At 35.7% G+C, this 20,856-nt stretch overlaps 1 protein-coding gene and 1 non-coding gene across 2 annotated transcripts in view; one reads left to right on the forward strand and one right to left on the reverse strand.

Moving 5' to 3' along the window:
* The window catches only part of LOC123667962 (transcription factor 12), a 29,584-nt gene extending 21,088 nt beyond the window's left edge, over positions 1-8,496 (reverse strand). The window contains exon 1 of the mRNA XM_045601790.1: positions 8,080-8,496. Within this exon, the coding sequence (XP_045457746.1) occupies positions 8,080-8,496 (417 nt within the window). The remainder of the gene's footprint in view (positions 1-8,079) is intronic.
* An 8,515-nt stretch (positions 8,497-17,011) lies between these two features.
* On the forward strand, positions 17,012-17,084 carry Trnam-cau. The gene has a single exon. It is a non-coding gene; the product is annotated as a tRNA-Met (tRNA).
* The last annotated feature ends 3,772 nt before the right edge of the window (positions 17,085-20,856 follow it).

Consider the following 20,856-nt stretch of genomic DNA (forward strand, 5'->3'; position numbering starts at 1 on the left):
ATTATTGTTTATTAATTATTAACATTTGGACAGACAATATAGGATTTCACATAAAAGATATTTTATTTAGGAATCCTAATAGTAACAAAAATAAATTTATAGTTTTAGCTGGTGATAGTACGAGTAGATCTGGTACAATTTTATCCAGACAATTCTCGTCATTATAACTTTGGACATTGGCACCATAATACATAGTTACACACATCATTTAAACATTATTCATCACATCATCACTCATCACTTCAACCTATTGCAGTCCACAGCTAGACATAGGCCTCCACAAGTTTGCGCTAAAATGGTGTGAACTCATGTGTTGCCCATAGTCACCACGCTCGCAGGCGGGTTGGTAACCGCATAAAAATTCCTTTTCTTACATAAACATTGTTTAAATTATAAACTTAAAAAGTAACGTAAACATTGCTCACAATAACAACGATAATAAGGTCATGTTTTATAATTAACTACTCTGACACAACACCAAGGGGAGTTCACGGAAATACGTCGGTTATACTATGATTAAAATACAGACACACACAAGACAACTCCTCAATGTTTAACACAAGGAACGTAAGAAACCAACTACAACAAGTTATATTTTTGGCCACATTAATATAACACAGTGCAAAATTTAGACGCTAATTTCACACGCCTTTTTAAAGACATGCTATTCATGTAGTTATTTAAATTATTAAAAAAAGTCTGCCTTAAAAATTGCATACAATCAAGACACGAAACAAAAAAAATAAAAAAAATATCAAAAAATATTTGCAATCAATATTCTAACTCCGCGACATCTGATTAACCGTAAAATGACGAAAAAAAAAACGAGTGTGCTTTAGACCCCACGACCGAAGTAAAACTTCTTTAGTTGTTCCTACAGTAATATACGAAACGTAACTCTCTTCCTATCTTCACTATCTTATCTCCCTCACAACTTCCGTTCGCCTCGCCCGATCACACTTTTCGTAAAGAAGTTTTAACTTTAAAAATAATAATACACAAAGTAAATCGTTTAAGAACAGTTAATTCAAGATCGCCGATCGTAAAATCGACGCAGACATCGAATTCGACAATAGAATCTGACTCATCTGTATCGCGAGCCGGGCGCGGAGTATTTTTTGAGAAATAACGTAACATCCTTGCCACGTACGCGCTACGATTATATTGTTTATGAAGTTTTTTTTTTTTAATCTTATGCATAACAGTGCTGTATATTTTATATCAAATAAACAAAATCAAATAATCGGTTGTTCTCAAACAAAAGACCACACCAAAGGTCTAACGACCACACGGCTGAAGTAAAACTTCTTTAGGAATAGGGCTGCACTGTGTCTTGTATATCTATACGAAACGTAACTGGATATAAGAGAAAGAGAGAAAGGAAATGTGTGCTCGCACCTCTCTCTTTCTTGCCCCGTTCGCCTCGCCCGATCAAACTTTTCATAACGGTCTAGTCACACATTCACCAGCTAACTTCCCAAGTCAATGCTAAATAAGCAAGCGCCAACGTTCTAATACAAAAGGGTTGAATGACACATATGAGAACCTCCTTCTTTTTGGGAAGTGGGCTTCATATACGCTTCGAAGTCAGCATTACAAGGCGAGTCCTGTATGGTTCGGATAAGCCATACATACATATATTTGTCGCGGTCTGGGCGTTTGTCTTTATAATATATATTTTTGGACCCAAAACTCGGTCGGACTTCATTAGGATATATATATAATAGAGGTCGCTTAGTATGAGACGTTTACAATTACACGAATCCTAATTATATTATATAGAAGTAATTAAGTATGTACAGTTCAAACACGTCAAATAATATCAATTAAGGCTCTATTGTAACAATATTTTCTTTGTTATATTTGATAATGTACGAATTGCTTATGAAAATATTAAATAAATCGATAGCAAAATAGGCTATATAACATCACGATACGGCTCAAGGTACCGTACAAGTAACTGAAAACCGAAGCGGAAGTGTAGTATTGTAAAAAAAGGATTGAGTCAAGTTCTCCAGAAAGGATATGTACAGGCAATCTTTCTGACGCATCACTATGTCGTTTCCTGTGGGAAGACTGTATCACGTGTGGGTTAAGTCATGAGCGGTGGCGATTTGATACACGCGTACACTACATTATTCACGCAGTTTACATGTATTTAATGTTAAGCTACAATTACAGTCGTAGTATTTTATGATCTTTTCTCATTTAATAAGCTTAATAGTCTATGATATACTTATCTAATTTGTACAGTATAATTTGGCTAATCTCACTGACTTAAAACAATCTATATCTATTTAACTGCTACAAAAAAAAATCTCAAGTCACACTGTTTGTTACAGAGCTCCTCCGAAACAACACAACTGATTTTTATGTTTTTTTTTTTTGTGTATATTTGGTAGGTCTGAGAATAGGTCGTACGTTATTTTTAATATCCCTCGGTGGTGATGGTGTCCTTATCCATATGACAGAACAACAACTAGCACTTTTATAAATATTTAAAATACACAGGTCATCAAAAAAATCGACCCACCCACTTTTTGTTTAATATTTATCGATTGTTTCACAGATAAGCTGTTTCACACGTTTGTTTTTTATTTTGAGGGTCGGTTACGATGTTTGGCATCTTATTTGTCGTAAATCTTATTGAACTTGAAGGTACTTAACCATTTCTTATACAGAAACACTGTTGAGTACTGATTTGATGGTTTTACATCGTAACAAATTCGAATCGTTCTTTGAGTCCGGAAGAGCCCTTTGTAGGGATTACTTGTTAATAACGTTAAGTTTATTTACTGTGGCTGTATTTTGATTCATTTTGACTAAAAATAATGAACACTACAGAAGCTGAGGCGGCCCAAGTTGTGGCTTTGCTGCAACAAGGCATAAGTCAACGTATCGTGGCCAGGAGGTTAAATCTGAGCCGTTCTGCAGTTCGGCGAGTTTACCAAAGGTTTCTGGAGACTGGGCAGTATCGAAGAAGGTCTGGATCTGGAAGACATAGAGTGACAACTCAAAGAGATGACCGCTTTATAGTGTTATCAGCTCTACGGAATCGACACCTATCTGGTGTTGATCTCCAGCGACGCTTACGCGAAGATCGGGGGGTGGCTATAAGTGACAGTACTGTAAGAAGGAGACTTCGTGAGCAGAATTTAAGACCACATAAGCCAGCAACAGGACCACAATTGACCACAGCTCATCGACAAGCCAGACTTCAATTCGCACGTAATCATATCAACTGGACCATAGGCCAATGGGAGTCAGTTCTTTTTAGTGATGAGAGTCGAATGACTTTACACGGTTCTGATGGACGCCGTAATGTCATGCGACGGCCAGGTGAACGTTATACCCAGTGTTGCATAAGGGAAACTGTCAGTTATGGTGGGGGCTCTGTAATGTTTTGGGGTGGAATATCTTTGACTGGACGGACGGAGCTGGTTTTCATACGAAGAGGTGCTTTAACTGCTGCACGCTATATCACAGAGATCTTAGAAGACCATGTGATGCCTTATGCCGGCTATATTGGAGAAAACTTTGAATTAATGCATGATAATGCACGACCACACGTAGCGCGCATCACCACCGATTACCTTCAAGAGGTTGGCATTCGGGTAATGTACTGGCCAGCAAAAAGCCCCGATCTCAATCCTATAGAGCATATGTGGGACACCCTAAAACAAAAGGTTAGAGCCCGTAATCCAGTCCCTACAACATTAGGAGACCTGGAAACCGCCATTAGGGAAGAATGGAACCGAATCCCTCAAGAGACCATTAAAATCTTGATAAGGTCATTAAAACGGCGGATGCAGGCCGTCATTCGAGCAAGAGGAGGGAATACGCAATATTAAATTGCAACAATTGTATGCATACCATTTAAGACTAAAAAACTAGAGCGTATTAAAAATTAATCAAAAAATCGTGTAAAATTAAAGATTCTGATATTTAAATCAAAATCTTAAAAAAAAAACATTTTGATGTTTTAATTGTGATTAAATTGTTGTAAATAAACAAGTTCAATAAAACATTATTCAGTACTAAAAAGTTTTGTTGTGATTTGTTTAAAAAAAACGTGATTATCGGTAAAAACGCAGGTGGGCCGATTTTTTTGATGACCAGTTTATGTTTATAACAGTCGACTGTTACCTAAAACACTTACAATTTTGTTAGAGACGACTGTGTCTGTATGGAAACATACAAGTATTTTCTTTATTATGACATCTTTGAATTGGATTGTGTAATAACAAATGCAACAAATTACAAAGAAACAACTTTTTCGAATTTTATCGCGGTTGATTAAGTATTTAGATGACCGACGTTTCGGATACATTACACACAATGATCACGGGAGGACAGACCTACTAAACCGCGATAAAATCCGAAAAAGTTGTTTAATTGTAATGAGTGAATTTTGCGTACATTAGAATACAATAAACGCAACCAAATTAGGTCAAGTAAAACCTTATGTAAATTAATTATTTCTAATAATAAAACGCGGTTCTCTATTAACTTATACCAAACTAACAGAAACGATGTTTTCTTATTGTAGATGAGATCTATTATTACTTATTTCCCCGTGACCGTTATAATTACATTTCCTTTATTACACATTAAAATATATAAATAAACATATAAGAAAACTATGACATGACTATGAAAAAAAAAAGACTTGAGAAAGTGTTAAAAAAACATTGGTTTTAAAGTTTCAAGTGTGGGCATTTTTTCACACGAGTTAAATTGAAGGAGAAAATAGCCTTTATCCTTCCTCTGTAAATGGTCTAATCAACACTATAACAATAATATTTCAATTCGGCACAGTAGTTCCTGAAATCAGCGCGATTAAAGAAACAAACAAACTTGTCACCTTTATAATCATCATCATCATCATCATTACAGCCTATACAGTCCACTGCTGGACATAGGCCTCCACAAGTTCACGCTAAAAATAACGTGAACTCATGTGTTTTGCCCATAGTCACCACGCTGGGCAGGCGGGTTGGTGACCGCAGTACTGGCTTTGTCGCACCGAAGACGCTGCTGCTCGTCTTCGGCCTGTGTATTTCAAAGCCAGCAGTTGGATGTTTATCCCGCCATCGGTCGGCTTCTTAAGTTCCAAGGTGGTTGTGGAACCTTGTTATCCCTTAGTCGCCTCTTACGACACCCATGGGAAGAGAGGGTGGCTAAATTCTTTAGTGCCGTAGCCACACAGCACACCTTTATAATATAAAGTATAAAATATAAACTTCTAAAAAAGACATCCTCGAGCACAGCCTCGGGATGGCGATTCACCACAGGGATGCCGCCGTCATTGAGGGTGTGCTCGAAATGATAAAACGTGTTGAGGTGTGAAGACAACACTACAGAATTAGTATATTATAATAAATTGTAGCACACCTTATTTGTAAGAATAAATTGTAATTTAATGTAAGGAAAAAACATAGGACGAGGGAAAAGAAAATTACTAATAATAACATAGATTGTGTATATTGTAAGTAGGCCAAGTAGGCCATAAGTGTACATATACGTTAACTAGACAATAAGTGTACATATATTATAGATAGCAAGTAAGTGTATATATAAACATAGATAATAATAATAATTATGACAACAATAATTAAAGTAAGGCGCAATATAATAAGTTTAGCATAATTTTGGTCGGTAGACTCACGTCTGCATTAGGGATACTAAGATAGAATAATTAGTCCTCTTAATGTAAGCTGCAGTAGTGTAACAAGTAAACGATCAGTAATAAAACTAAAAATCGGAATAACAAAAGCACGGGCACTATAAGCCTGTGGTCATAACTTTATATATATTTAAAAAAGTATACAATATAGACAACTTTGTTATAACCTGTAAGTCTTAAGACACCTTACTTCTTATGTAACATTTCTGAACTTTCGACGAATAATTAGAATTAGGTTCATGAAAACTTTCCCTCCGCTTCACTTCAACCTATCGTAGTCCACTGCTGGCCATAGACTAGGACAAAGGCCCCAAGTTTGCGCCAGACATCCCGGTTTTCCGCAATCCTCATCCAATCTATGAAAACTTAAGTACATCTAACTTGTATCCAATATCATCTAATAACATCATCTAACATCTAAGTAAATTTACAAATAACAGCCGCTGAAAGATCCCAACCCTTGTCTCTCATTTTTTTTTTCTCTCAATCTCATCAACCATTCAAACAAAATCACTGTCAAGGTACACCATAAGTTCCAACCCGATGACATCACAAAAACCTAACCCCTAACGGCACTTTGGAAGGCGTCAATTGTTTTAGTATCGTATTACGTAAATCCATTAGTCGGTAATCGAACGTAGGCATCGAGTTGCGGGGGATGAGGCTTCAGGGAGTGTAAGAGGGGAGAGTACAATAAGGGTGATTGATTTTCTTGATTTATTGGAATTGGAAAAATATTTAGAACTTATATCTTTTAATCAATATTTAGTTTTTCAAATAATTCAAAAATCTTTAAAACTCTTATAACTCATTTTTTGCGTTGTTTCAACTGTGTGGTTACGGCAGTAAAGAATGTAGCCACCCCCCTCTCTACCCGTGGGTGTCGTAAGAGGCGACTAAGGGATAACACAGTTCCGCTACTACTTTGGAACTTATAAAACCGACCGATGGCGGGATAACCATCCAACTGCTGGCTTTGAAATACACAGGCCGAAGACGGGCAGGTGGGGCAGGGTGGTTTGCAAAGTTGAGAATATTAAAAAAAAATCTAATTTTTTATAAATCTTCAGTGCGACAAAGCTAGCCCTGCAGTTACCAACCCGCCTGCCTAGCGTGGTGACTATAAAAAACAAAACACAAGAGTTCACGTCAGTTTTGGCGCGAACTTGTGGAGGCCTATGTCCAACAGTGGACTGCTATACGCTGATGTGTGTATAAACTTTTTTTTTTGTCTCACAATGATACTTCTTACAAGAAATCAATTATATTAATTAATTTATAATGTTTAACTGAAGTAGCGCACATCAGGAAATATCCTGCTCAAAATCTGGAGCAGCCCGACTGGGGAAGTATTTTGACCTTACAGAAGATCACAGCTAAATAATACTGCTTTTCAGCAGTGTTGTGTTCCTGTGGTGAGTAAGGTGACCAGAGCTCCTGGTGAGGACGGGGGGAAGGGTATGCAAGGCGTTGCAATGCTTCTGGTGTTGCAGGCGTCTATAAGTTACGGTAATCGCTAACATTAATACATTTATTTTTGTATTTCAGGTAGGTTAATTACAATTCAAGACGGAAATCGAACAGACCGACCGATCACTGCCAAATGCACCTATAAAACACCATTTATCTTTTCTCAATACAAATAAATTCTTGAGAGTTATAAATAAATAAATAATGTCATTTTGCATTTCTCAAACGAATCTTGTAGTACAAAATACTACACCCCGGTCATAGTAAATATGCGCGCGTAACAGACACCTACGCTCCCTAATTTAGTACGCTAATTATACCCGCTTTAGCGGTACTAGAAACTAATATATCTCTCATGTACTACGTACATATTTTCCGATCTTCTAACATTGGATGTAGTCACCACTTCAAATTGGAATATGTCGCTTTATTATATAAAAGTTTAAGAAGGTCATAACGAACGTTTGGTCCATCTGATGGTAATCGGGTTGCAAACGCATAGCCGACCCCGGAACAGACCTTCCTCAAAAATTCTGACTACCTAACTCACTAGAGGAATACACCACCGCTTGAGAGCAAATCTATTCAGTTAGTGTTTAATTTTAAACCCACTATAATATGCTAACATAGATTTATTTAACGATAGTAAAGAGATGCACAAGAAACGGTCTTATCGCTAAAAACAACGATATATTTGAGACAACCAGGTATAGCAAATACACATAACTAGGTTGTTATAAGGAGCAGTAGTTAGACCCAAGATAGGTTTACAACTTCACGTAAAGCTACACCTCTAAACTTATCATCTGTTTCATATACTTGACAAAGGCAAAGTTCTTTTAATCACACATCAACATATAACTGCAAAAAAAAAATGTATAGTATTTTGTACGTAAAATTTGTGGTAATTCAAGTCTACTAACCCCACTCTCCTGGCTGTTCACCGTTGGTAGACCGTGCTCCTCGTTGTACCGTCTCCTCGCCCTGTGTCTGAGCAACGCCGATGCATCCGGCTGCCCAAATTGGAATATCTGCTCATCCTTTCCATTCATAAATATCCTCTCCGCATATTCCGCCTGGTACTCCTTGTTTTTCGCAAGGAAATCGGTACTGATGAACTCTTCCCGCGCACCGTCGAGGATCTCAGACGATAGCCGGAGTGTATCTGATGTTTGGCGAAGATTAATGTCCGAGTCGCTTCGGTAGTTGTCGCAGATTTGGCTGAAAGTGTTGAAATACTCTGTAGCGAGATCACTCTTCGGTTGGTACACATCTGGTACTGGGGGGGGATCGGCGGGCAGGAAGTTCTGGTCCATGTTCATTTCGTGGCCCATAGCCATTTCTTCGACGACATCACTCACTATTTTAGTTTGTCTGTTAACGACATAATCACAAGACACTACCAGTTTAAAAAAAATCACTTGACTTTTAATTATTGTACTTAAATTTCACTAATATTTGTGCCTGAAAATTACTTTTATAATTTTTTTTTTTTATATTGTAAGTTTTAGACACATATAGGCCCGCAGTAGTCAAAATTCGTATGAACAAGTTAAAACAAGCGTATGTTGCGACATAGATACGCCTAATAATAGTCAAACCTATTTAATTTCATCTACAACTCTCTCAGTACGTCTTACCTCAAAGCATTTCAATCAAATATGACATATATTACAAGTATTCAATTTAACAAAGCGCTTTACAAAAAACTCCTACTCTATATAACGCTTATCAGCTCATTTTACCAAGTTTAGCATACTATATTAATTTTAATTGTACTCTATTATGACGCGAACACAATCAGGACTCTCCTATACCATCACCACGATCCCATACAACCAATCTCATTCCCTTTTATGAACAGATGGACATCAAATCGACCGCCCAAGTGCCGAACCGCAGAAACATAAACAATATTTTTTTTTGCCATAAAAACAAAATCTGCACTTTGAGACGCCGACTCTATGGTAAGCGATTCGTCACCTTATGGTTAACAGAAGCAGTCCGAAAATCTCGTTATACTAGCTGATGCCCGTGACTTTGCCTGAGTTTTTATTAAACTAACAACTGTTTATACCAGTATGGGTAATCATGATGCTATAGACATACACTTTTCGAAATCATTTAGATACATATTTATATCTTCTTCTTATTATTATATATATATATATATATATATATATATATATATTTAATTTGTCTTATTTGAAGCAAACAGTAACTTTTTCTCTAACTACGGTACACTTCTTTGCAATTACTACTTGTACTATAAACTGGACTTTGCTTTTCATTTATTAATGAACTTTTACTGTAAATTTCCTTCATGTGAATATTATATTTATTATATGTAAATTAAAATATTTTTAATAAAATTGTTTTACAATTATCTTATATATACAATTTTCGTGTCACAGTGTTAGTTACCAAACTTCTCCGACCGATTTTTTATTGTGTGTGCATATCGGGTAGATCTGAAAATAGGCAAACATCTATTTTTCATACCCCTAAGTTATAAGGGAGAGGGGAATAAAGGGTTAATAACATATATGCAAAAAAACATTTGCGGGGTCAGCTAGTCTTATATATTTTGATACGACTGACATTTCTTTTATTTACGTCGAAAAAAGTCGAAATACCAACCGACAATGGTAATAATAATTTATTATTAAAGTTAAGTAATGTATGTAGTATCCGCTAACCCGCAATGGAGCAGCGTGGTGAATTAATAACAACCCTCATCCTACACGGAGAAGAAGCCAATTCCCAGCAGTGGGATGTCACAGGCTGAATCGTTGAAGCTTCAAAATGTATATAAAAGAACTAGCTATCCGCTTACGGCTTCATCCGCATGGATTACACGATTTAAGCTGTTCTGTTTTCTCCCGATAAAATATAGCCCATATCAATGATTTTTTTTTATGTCACTAGGTAGGCAAACAAGCGTACGGCTCACCTGATGGTAAGCGATTACCGTAGCTTATAGACGCCTGCAACACCAGAAGCATCGCAAGCGCGTTGCCGACCCAATCCCCAATCCCCCCAGGAGCTCTGGTCACCTTACTCACCAACAGGAACACAATACTGCTTGAAAACAGTATTATTTTGCTGTGATCTTCTGTAAGGTCGAGGTACTACCCTAGTCGGGCTGCTCCATATTTTGAGCAGGAAATTCCTGCCGTGCCCTACCTCAGCTGAATTGATATCGTAGAATTCTCCTGGTATAATATCTTCTACGAAAATGTTTAAAATCAAGAGTTTGGTTTCGAATTTATCCATTGTTATTATACAAATTTGTAGCATTCAAAAATACAAATCACTGCTCTTTGTAATATTCGTACAGACATATTACAGATAATACCTATAGATATCAGCAAAAACTTTCACCTGTTAACCTACCGTCACATTTCCAATTCTTACTTAGTCTATCAAATAAAAAAAAAAACTACCCTCAAATTGTCAAAAAAAAAAAAAAAAACATTTCACTCTATTTACTCAACCATCAATATTAAACTAAACTAATCCCGCAACACCTTGCGTTCCGGGCCCCGTGGAGAAATTCTACCGTCCTGGGAATCGAACATACACAAAGGCAGGTAAGACTCTGTTCCATTCTCTTTCTTAAGAAATATGACGGATCGTTTGATTTTCAATAAACGGCACGTTACTCGCTGGTTTATTGTAAAAATTATTATATTACTCTGGGTTGCTATATATTATACCTAAAGCGTTGGTTTTATGAGCATACTAATTGTGTCTCGCGGTTTTATCCGCGTTAATTTCTGGAATAAAAGGAACTAAAATATAATATATCTTATAGCATAGCTGTAACCTTCTCGGTGAATAGACTTTCTAACATAAAAATATATTTTTTAATTTGAACCAGTAAATCCTGCGATTAGCGCGTTTAAAAAAAATAGCATACAAACTCTTCAGCTTAATAATATAAGTACAGATAAGAAAAATCAACAACTCTTTAAGAACATTATTACAAAATATCAACAGAATTTTTTTGTAAACTTTTTGAGAAAACTTTACCTAAAATACTAAAAATCTCATCCCCACGCTGTTGCTGAAGGCACTCCTTCACAACTACATAACCGATTTGTATGATTTATTTATTTATGTAGCAGTAAGCTTTGGTAGTTCACAAGACAGATTTATACATAAACATTATTACCTACATATGTTTAAGATATTGACTCCATAGACACAATAATTTTATGACTCGCGAACTTTATATGATGGTAAAAATGTAGCTATTAAAATTATATATGTATATCTAGTATTTGACTAGACTTATCTATACGTATATATTAAGCTGAATTTATCCTAGTTTTGAGGCTTTGACATGATTTATTATATCCTTTGCCCTGGTTGTCTAGACGAGAACGGTTTTTTAGCGATAAGGCCACCCTTTGTATCTAATAAATATATTGTTAAACAATTTTCTTTCATTGCTATGTATTATTTCTGTTTTTGGTTTACAATAAAGTATATATTATTATTATTATTATCAAATAAAATATCTATAAGCGGTTTATATCATGATATATATTTTTAAGTTCAATTTAAAACGATATCCTTAAAGCGTTATTACAATCGGTTTATTCGAGGTATTTAATTACTATAAAACATTAAAATATGAGGCAGAGATACCAAAAAAAAGTTAACTAGGCAAATTGAAAGACAAAAGAAGTATCACTGCTTTAATTATTGCATGAAAATATCCAGCAAAACCTATTTTATCATTCTATGTAGTTTAGAACGCTATAATATACAATTTTATCAGATACCAAAATGACTAATACGCATTAGTAATGTGATTCTAAGTAATTCATGATATTATCATTACGAAAATATTTTAAATAAATATTAGACAGAACTAAAATAATCTGATTCATTAGAAAGACGTATATTTACGGACGTTTATAGGCTGCGTAACATCACAGGCAGGTAAACAAGCGTACGGTTCACCTGATGGTAAACGATTACCATAGCTTACAGACGCCTGCAATACCAGAAGCATCGCGAGCGCTTTACCGACCCTAACCCCGATCTCCCAGGAGCTCCGATCACCTCACCCACTCTCAGTAACACAACACTGCTTGAAAGCAGTATTAATTAGCTGTGATCGTCTATAAGGTTGAGGTGTAATGCGTGTGCCGTGTCGGCGGCGCCTAAACACCGACGGTCGCGGGTTCCATTTCCGCTCGGAGTGGATATTTGTGCTTGTACAAATATTTATTTCCGGTCTAGTTGTTAGTCCTCGTGGGTCTCCTCACCGTGCCTCGGAAATTACGTTAAGCTGTCGGTCGCGGTTATTATCATGTACACTTAATAGAGATCGCTACTCATAGTCGGGAATATATCTGCCAACCAACATTGGAGCAGCGTGGTGGATTAAGCTCTGATCTTTCTCCTACATGGGGAAAGAGGCATATGCCCAACATAGTAAAATGACAACCTCTCTCTAACTTTGTACAAAAGACATACTCAATTACTAAATACTTATCAAAATAACCTACATAAAAGGGTTTCATGCAAAACATAATCCCCAAAAAATTTAACCATTTTTTTTTTTCTGAATAATCCAGGTGAAACCAAAAAGTATCAACGAGAAAAAAATATTTTGTAAGATGATATTCTCACTTCTCAGAATCATCTTCACAAAGTCATTTTCTCACTTTTTAAATTAACAATATAAACAAAAAAAAATTAAATCGCTGTAATGTACATATACCTACCCACATTTTACACACGCATTACTTCCGAAAAAATGAAAACTATATAGATATTTTTTTGTTGTCGTTGTTCTAAGGACGAGGATTTTTAAACAAAAAAAGTTAAAAAATCGATATATGTATAAAACAAAAATAAGGCGATACAACACTCGCCGGTCCATCTAGTCTATATATATATAGAATCGTAACCTATGCATTTGATCATATCATGATTTTCAGCAGTGTTGTGCATGAGCCGCCAAAGCTTTCTGAGTACGACCAAAAAAAAAATCGTAGCAACGCGCGCAGGTTACAGCTTGTTATTTATAAATTAAAAGCATTCAGAAAATAGTCTTAGACCACCGATGTTAGTACCATCGAACCACTTAACCCGTATAGTACTAAGGATGAGGGATGACTGTCAGTGAACTACGCCCATTTTGAAGCTGCGAAAACTTTGGGATTTTTTTACATCGTGCTTGCAACAAATATGATAAAAAATTGGCTTTAGGGTAAAGAAGAACTTAAACGCGTCAATTGATTTCGTTAATATCGAAAAATAATACTTTTTTTGAATATTGATCATAGAGGAAATTATAATTAATTTAATAATACAGACATATGAGGCCGTAAACATAAAACCTACACAAATCAATTAATTATTAATACAAAAAACCTGAGTAAAACCGCAGGAAATTATTAACATTATATCTTGTAAGTTAGCTTCCAAATCTAACAAGTACTGTAACATCACAACCCAACTCTTCACCGTCGCAGTCGAGTAAGCCGACCACCGACGTCGAGTAACCCAACACTCTGGACATTGCTCGATCAGCGTCACACGGCATCTCCTTACCGATACGAAGCCAATAAACAAAATGTAATCAAAATTAGGGTTACTTTAAGATGATAATATTACCCTTAAAACAGCCATAAACTTGACAAAAAGAAAAATTTAAAACGTGTAAATTTTCAGATCGCACATATCTGATATATAACGGTATCCAACGGGTAAATTACTGATATGTTCTTTCTACTAAACTCCAATTTATCTATAAGATACTTCTAATCGCAATCAGTGTTAATAAAGATACTAATTTATCTCATACATAACTTAAAGATAGATTTATTTCTATTTATTACTATTAGATAAAATAAGTGCTGTTTTTTCCATTTTCATTTTATTGATACAACTAATTGTACAAAACTTTTATACTATACCTACTAGAGACCCGCCCCGGCTTCGCAAGGTTGCAAAAACTATCAGTGTTCCTCTACTATATTATGCATGCATACTTAAAAACCTTCCTCCGGAATCACTCTACTTAAGAAAACCACATCAAAATCCGTTGCGTAGTTTTAAAGATCTAAGCATACAGAAAAGGGGAAGCTACTTTTTTATACTATGTAATGAATCTTTGTTTATTGGGATATTAATTTCTCAATAGTTTCAAAGAATTCATGACGTGGTGAAATTATTAAAGATTTTACTTAGAACCATTGCTTTGAGTAATGAGAAGACGTCTCAGTATAAAAATAACAATTATTTTCAATACCAAGAATTGAAGTAAATTCATTATTAATAATTCATTTTTCAGTAACTGAAACTTGCAATTTGATTTATCAAGAGACAGTACTATTGCTGGCCTATCGCTTTTCAATATCGCTTTATAATAAAGCGATGCTTATTTAGTAGTTGTAAAATATTTTTGTGTCATTTTGTTTTTCAATAATTTATTCGTTCATGTGTCTCAATATTAAAAAGAAATTAATAGCTTAAGCTTATTATCCGGTACAGGATTACACAGATTATAAAGTTGTGTGTCACTAAGTGACGCTGTATTTCATTCAAGGTACTACTAATTTTGTACTAAAACACAGTTTATATGATATTTTCAAAAGAATAACTGCGGAGTTTCTTGCCGATTCTTCTCTGCAGAATCTACATTCCGAATCGGTGGTAGCTCCACTTACAACGATTCGACGGTTTTGAAGCTTTTTGACGTTTGTTTAGTACGTATAAAATAACGAGTGTGCTTTTTACTGAGGTAGGGCACAGCAGGAATTTCCTGCTCAAAATATGGAGCAAGCCCGACTGGAGTAGTACCTCGACCTTACAGAAGATCGCAACAGAATAGTACTGTTTTCAAGCAGTATTGTGTTCCTGTTGGTGAGTAAGGTGACCAGAGCTCTTGGGGGGGTTGGGGATTGGGTCGGCAACGCGCTTGCGATTCTTCTGGTGTTGCAGGCGTCTATAAGCTACGGTAATCTCTTACCGTCAGGTGAGCCGTACGCTTGTTTGCCGACCTAGTGATATATAAAAAAAAAGAAAGGACTGAAGACGTCTTCAGCAATAGGCCTGTACAATAGGCCTGCACTGTGTCTTAAACGCCGCAGTGCACAGTGGTGTTAAAAAAAAACAAGTGTGCTTTAGACCACACGACTGAAGTAAAACTTCTACACAATAGACCTGCACTGTGTCTTAGATATAAGAAACGTAACTGGCCATGAGAGAAAGAGAGAAAGAAAATATATGCTCACACCTCTCTCTTGCTTCGTTCGCCTCACCCGATTTTCGTAACACCCTCGTCACTCATTCAACAGCTTACTCCCCAAGCGTGCGCGAAAAAGTTTTAAGTAATTCAATTATCTTATGGATAAATGGTTTTATTTGTTTCCATTTCATTCAATTACATTGGCGTTGAGTACGATGCCAGTCCGATTTCTTCTTAAAACGCAATCAAACGACATTCGTACATACGCACGAAGCACATACAACAAAAATCAATTACATAAAGACATCTATAAATACATAGAGCCTTAAGCCCCGCACCTGCCCACCAGCTGTGCAACCGGTTCGATTCCCGCCGCGTGCAACGTTACGACTTCGATGACCCGGATTTTTTTTTTCGTCGTCTAAACGCAAGAATGTTATGAATTTATTATAATTTTTTTTTTGCTTCCGAAAAATTTTAGCGTACTTGCTTTAATTATAACTGGCTGAGGGTGAGGGTGTACTACACTCTTTTTTTTTACTTTACAAATTAAATCATATTTTTTAAATTGTTTTTGTATTTATATTTTTTCTAATTTTTCTTATGATGTATGTTTAATCATATACATTAATACGCTAAGGTTAAGATGTTTTGCCTCCCTTTTTATAAAAAAAACCTCAAAATTACTCCACATACATTATATATAATTTTATATATAATTGCTTGCTCTACCGGCATCCACAACTAAAAAATTTATTATTGGTTTTGTTTTTGTAAATCAATTGATTTTAAAAATTATAGATATAAGATGACTTTAATTTTGAAACAACGTCAACATGATTGACGGTCGGTAATTTTTTTTTTTTCAAACCAATTCACGTTTCAAACACCCTTTTTTGTAATTTTGTTAAGTGATAATTATTATTATACTTATTTAGTGCAAATTATTCGCTCGGGTACAGCTAGTAATATATTATTTAATTTATATAAATAAATAAAGACATACTTTATAGTTACTTTTTTTATAAATTAGTGGTAAAAAAAAACTTTTCAGACTTCAAACGGAATAAACACTCAAATTGTCATTTCATCAAAACATCACGATAACAAAACCGAGGTTACAAAATTCAAATTGTGAACGGAAATAAAATTAAAAATAAAAAAAAACACACGGTAGAACGTCAGGTGGACATCTGTGTGTCAAGGTTGGGAGTTCGATTCCCCTCGTGTTGACGAAACGATTTATTTTTATTTTTTTAATGCGTAGGTGTCAAACTAGAGTACGGCTCAGCTGGCGATACCGCGGTTACCGTAGCTTATAGACGCCTGCAACATCACAGAAGCATCGTAAGGACGACTCTACTCCCGACCCCCTCCACAAGTTATCAACCTTACTCACACACACACAAACACAAGAATGCTTGATAGCAGTATTATTTAGCTGTGATCTTCTGTAAGGTTATGATACTTCTCCAGTCGGGCTGCTCCCAGATTTTGAGAAGGGTATTTCCTTCTGTACCATATCTCTTTATTATTCCCTCAATATAACTGACTGCCTCAGTCTTAGCTTGGTATAAGCTTATTATGCCGACTAGGTAACAAGTATTACGGGATGACCTATTTCGCATCGTCAAACACAAGCCTCGGTAGCGCAGTAGGCAGCGCGTAAGTCTCATAATCTTAAGGTCGTGAGTTCGATCCTCACCCGGGGCATGACTTTTTCTCTATAGATTTTTTTTATAAAATTATAAAATTATTATTATTATTTAATTATGCTGTGTGGTTACGGTAGTTAGAATATAGCCACTCTCTCTCTTCCCGTGGGTGTCGTAAGAGGCGACTAAGAGATAACACAGTTCCACTCAGATGGCGGCATAACCATCCAACTGCTGGCTTTGAAATACACAGGCCGAAGACGGGCAGCAGCATCTTCGGTGCGACAAAGCCAGCCCTGCGGTCACCAACCCGCCTGCCCAGCGTGGTGACTATGGGTAACACACATGAGTTCACGTAATTTTTAGCGCGAACTTGTGGAGGCCTATGTCCAGCAGTGGACTGCAATAGGCTGAAATGAAATGATGATGACGATGATAAAATTTAATTACGAAACGTTTGTACGCGCAAACTTCCGAACGACTTGCACAAAGTAGGACAATTTTATTATAATAACGCTGAAAAGTTTGTTTGTTTGTTTAATCGCGCGAAAATCTTAAAAACTAACTCAAATAGTACTAATTCGAATTTAAAAAAAAAATATTATTTTTTGTTTTGTTTTGGGTAGCTAATTTATCGAGGACGGCTATAGGTTAGGTAGTATGTGAGAAAGTGTTATCCTCAAATTAACGCGGACGAAACTGCAGGGCTACAGCTAGTATGACGTACTTAAATGTCATATACATTTATATAGGTATATACATTTTTTATACAAAGAATTATAAATCTAACGTTTAAATAATGTGTAATAATACCATTGTTCGCGAGAAGCGAACTCTCACACGTGTCTCTTGCTTGCTTGTTTTGTATAAGGACGCACGCATACTATGCGATTATTGATTATTGAATTATTTTCAAGTCAATGTCTTATATATGAGAAACAAATCTCTTCTAATTTTTTGAATGCGAAAATAGCTATGTCTTTTATGTTTTCAGGCCTAAACCATGGACGAATTTTGTGATAGTTCGACACAAAAATAGACCTCAACCTGGTTTACAACTTGCTTTACCTTCCATTACTAAAGAAAGACATGATGAAGTCAAAATAGGTAGGATTAAACATTGTACGGAATGTCGAATATAAATATATAACTTTGCGTTTAGGCTCTTGATAAGGAGGTGTATCTTTTACACAATACGTAAGTAAATAAATATCTACACAATACACACACGGTCATCTGTTCCTACGGTAAGCAACTTCATGCTTGTGTTATAGGTAACAGCCGGCTGTTATAGCTAAACCCTTTTTTTAAAGTATAAATAGAAATATTACATATATAAATATATAATTACAAATATTACACCCAGACTCAGGCGGGAATCGAACCGGCAACCCGCGGAGCATAAAGGAGGGCCACTACAAACTGCGCCAACGAGCTAGTCAAGTTGAGCTAGCTATTCACAAAAAAAAAATGCTTCCCAAAGTAACAACTTCACGAGGACGAATACGCGGACAAAATGTAGCTATTTATAGGTTTTCTTTGACGAATTTACAACAAATGTATTATAAATAATAAATAAATAAATATTTACACAATAACACACGGTCGTCTGTTCCTAAAGTAAGCAACTTAATGCTTGTGTTATAGGTAACAGCCGACTGGTATATAGCTACATATTTTTTTTTTCGATAAACATACTTATAAATAATACATATATAAATATATAAATAAATATTTATACTACACCCAGACTCGGGGCAGAAAGCAGGGTCACTACAAACTGCGCCAACGGGCTAGGCGATGTATTGACAATATATTCTATAGAAATACGCATACAGTCTATTACAATGAGTCTGAAATGCTGAGGTAGGACACAGCAGGATATATCCTGCTCGAAATCTGGAGCAGCTGACTGGGAAAGTACCTAAATAGCACTGTTGGGTCAGCAGCGCGCTTGTGACGCTCCTGGTATTGCCTGGTTAGTAACCTTTGTTATATATTAAAAAAATCGATTACAAAAAAGTCGTTACGTCTGTGATAACCCTTACATACCACTATAATCATAACTAGAGTCGAGTAGACCGCTGGTCGCCTCGTCTGCGTGTCTATCATGACGTAACCCCGTAACCTGCCACCCCGGGTTATCTCTCTGTACCTTTCATCTGTAGTATGTGTATATGTATGGGTATACTATTATCATTAAGACAATTAATTATTACTGCGTAAAATGTATGTATGTATTGAGATATGTATGTTAAGATAAACATACGTGATTAAAAGTGATTTACGCTATGTTGTGACGACTGGCCTATAGCTCTATGTTTCAGGGGTTTGGGTTCGATTCACACCGCGAAACTGGATGTAAATTAAAATGGCGTAACTGGCTATGAGAGAAAGAAAATGCGTGTTCGCACCTCTCTCTCTCTCGCTCCGTTCGCCTCGCACGATCACACTTTTTGTTACGCTTTCGTCACACATTCACCAGCTTACTAAAGAGCTAAAGAACTTTAATAAATATATAAATAAAATAAATAACTATATTTAACGAACTTAAAACGTGAGGACATCAATAAATCAAAACTCCCAAGAGAAACCACGTAATATGGGTTGTACATACAATAGAATCTAATGAACAACAAGTCTATCTAGCACATACTTAGCCTGCAGTCAGCATCTCTAGTTACCTATGCAGGAATGCGAGAGGCGCGTACGAAGAATAATCTCGTACGATTAATTAAACGGAATGTATGATCGATTAGGGAAACTCATTTGTATTATGTAAACGTTTTCCTTTGTCGGTCCGTTCCTTGTATAGTTTTTCTTTGTTATTATCATTAGTTAAAATAAATATATATATATATATATATTTAATAATAATGTGGGTAGTCTGGAAGAGATCTTTAAGCTTTATTCTTATGTAATTGTTATATGTTACTGTGTGCAATAAAGTTATTTATTATTATTATTATTATTATTATATATCCTTTACATATACACACGGTCGTCTGTTCCTAAGCCTAATTTAAGGCTTGTTTGGTAGCAGCCGTCTGATATACCTACATAGATTTTTTTTATACAATTAGATCGGTAAACATCGATTTCGATCGAACGATTACCGTAGCCTATAGACGAGTGCAATAGTACAACGATAATAATCGATTAAGATTTAAAAATCTCACAAACCCGTAGAACAAACTTTTCATTTATTTATGCGGAAACACATAACAAAGAACGTCCTGAACACGTCGTACATTGATATGGCATACACTAATAAGTGTCACGAGCAGGAATCGAATCTAGGTGCGTTAACACAACGTTTAACTTTCTTTAACTTTTCTTTCAGCAAGAACCTTCTACAAAGTATCACAAAACTTAGACAAAAAAAAAATACAGTCGAATTGAGAACCTCCTCCTTTTTTGGAAGTCGGTTAAATTAGCTGAACCGCTCCAGTCGTCCTCGATTATTACGCTTAGCAACATTTAACAATTATTATTTTTTATTTATATAGAAAATAACGTCTAGAAGTCTTCAATAAATAATATAAATATATCTGTCAATAGATCACGTGAACGAGATCAGAACCGACATCCGTTGACAGTATTCAATCACGGCCGGATAACGATATCGTGTTGCCCCGGGACTCGAACCCGACACCTATGACATCCTGCTTTGATGGTACTCGTTAATTGCGGGTTACTTACGTACGTGTGGGGTCTTTTAAGTGTGTAGTTTCCTTTAAAATTCATAATTATAGTCAACAAAGCTTATCTTTGAACTATATTATACAAAATAGTTGATTATAATCATATTTTTTAAAAATACGGGCTTT

The sequence above is a fragment of the Melitaea cinxia genome, chromosome 29 (genome assembly GCF_905220565.1).
Source record: "Melitaea cinxia chromosome 29, ilMelCinx1.1, whole genome shotgun sequence".
Taxonomy (NCBI): domain Eukaryota; kingdom Metazoa; phylum Arthropoda; class Insecta; order Lepidoptera; family Nymphalidae; genus Melitaea; species Melitaea cinxia.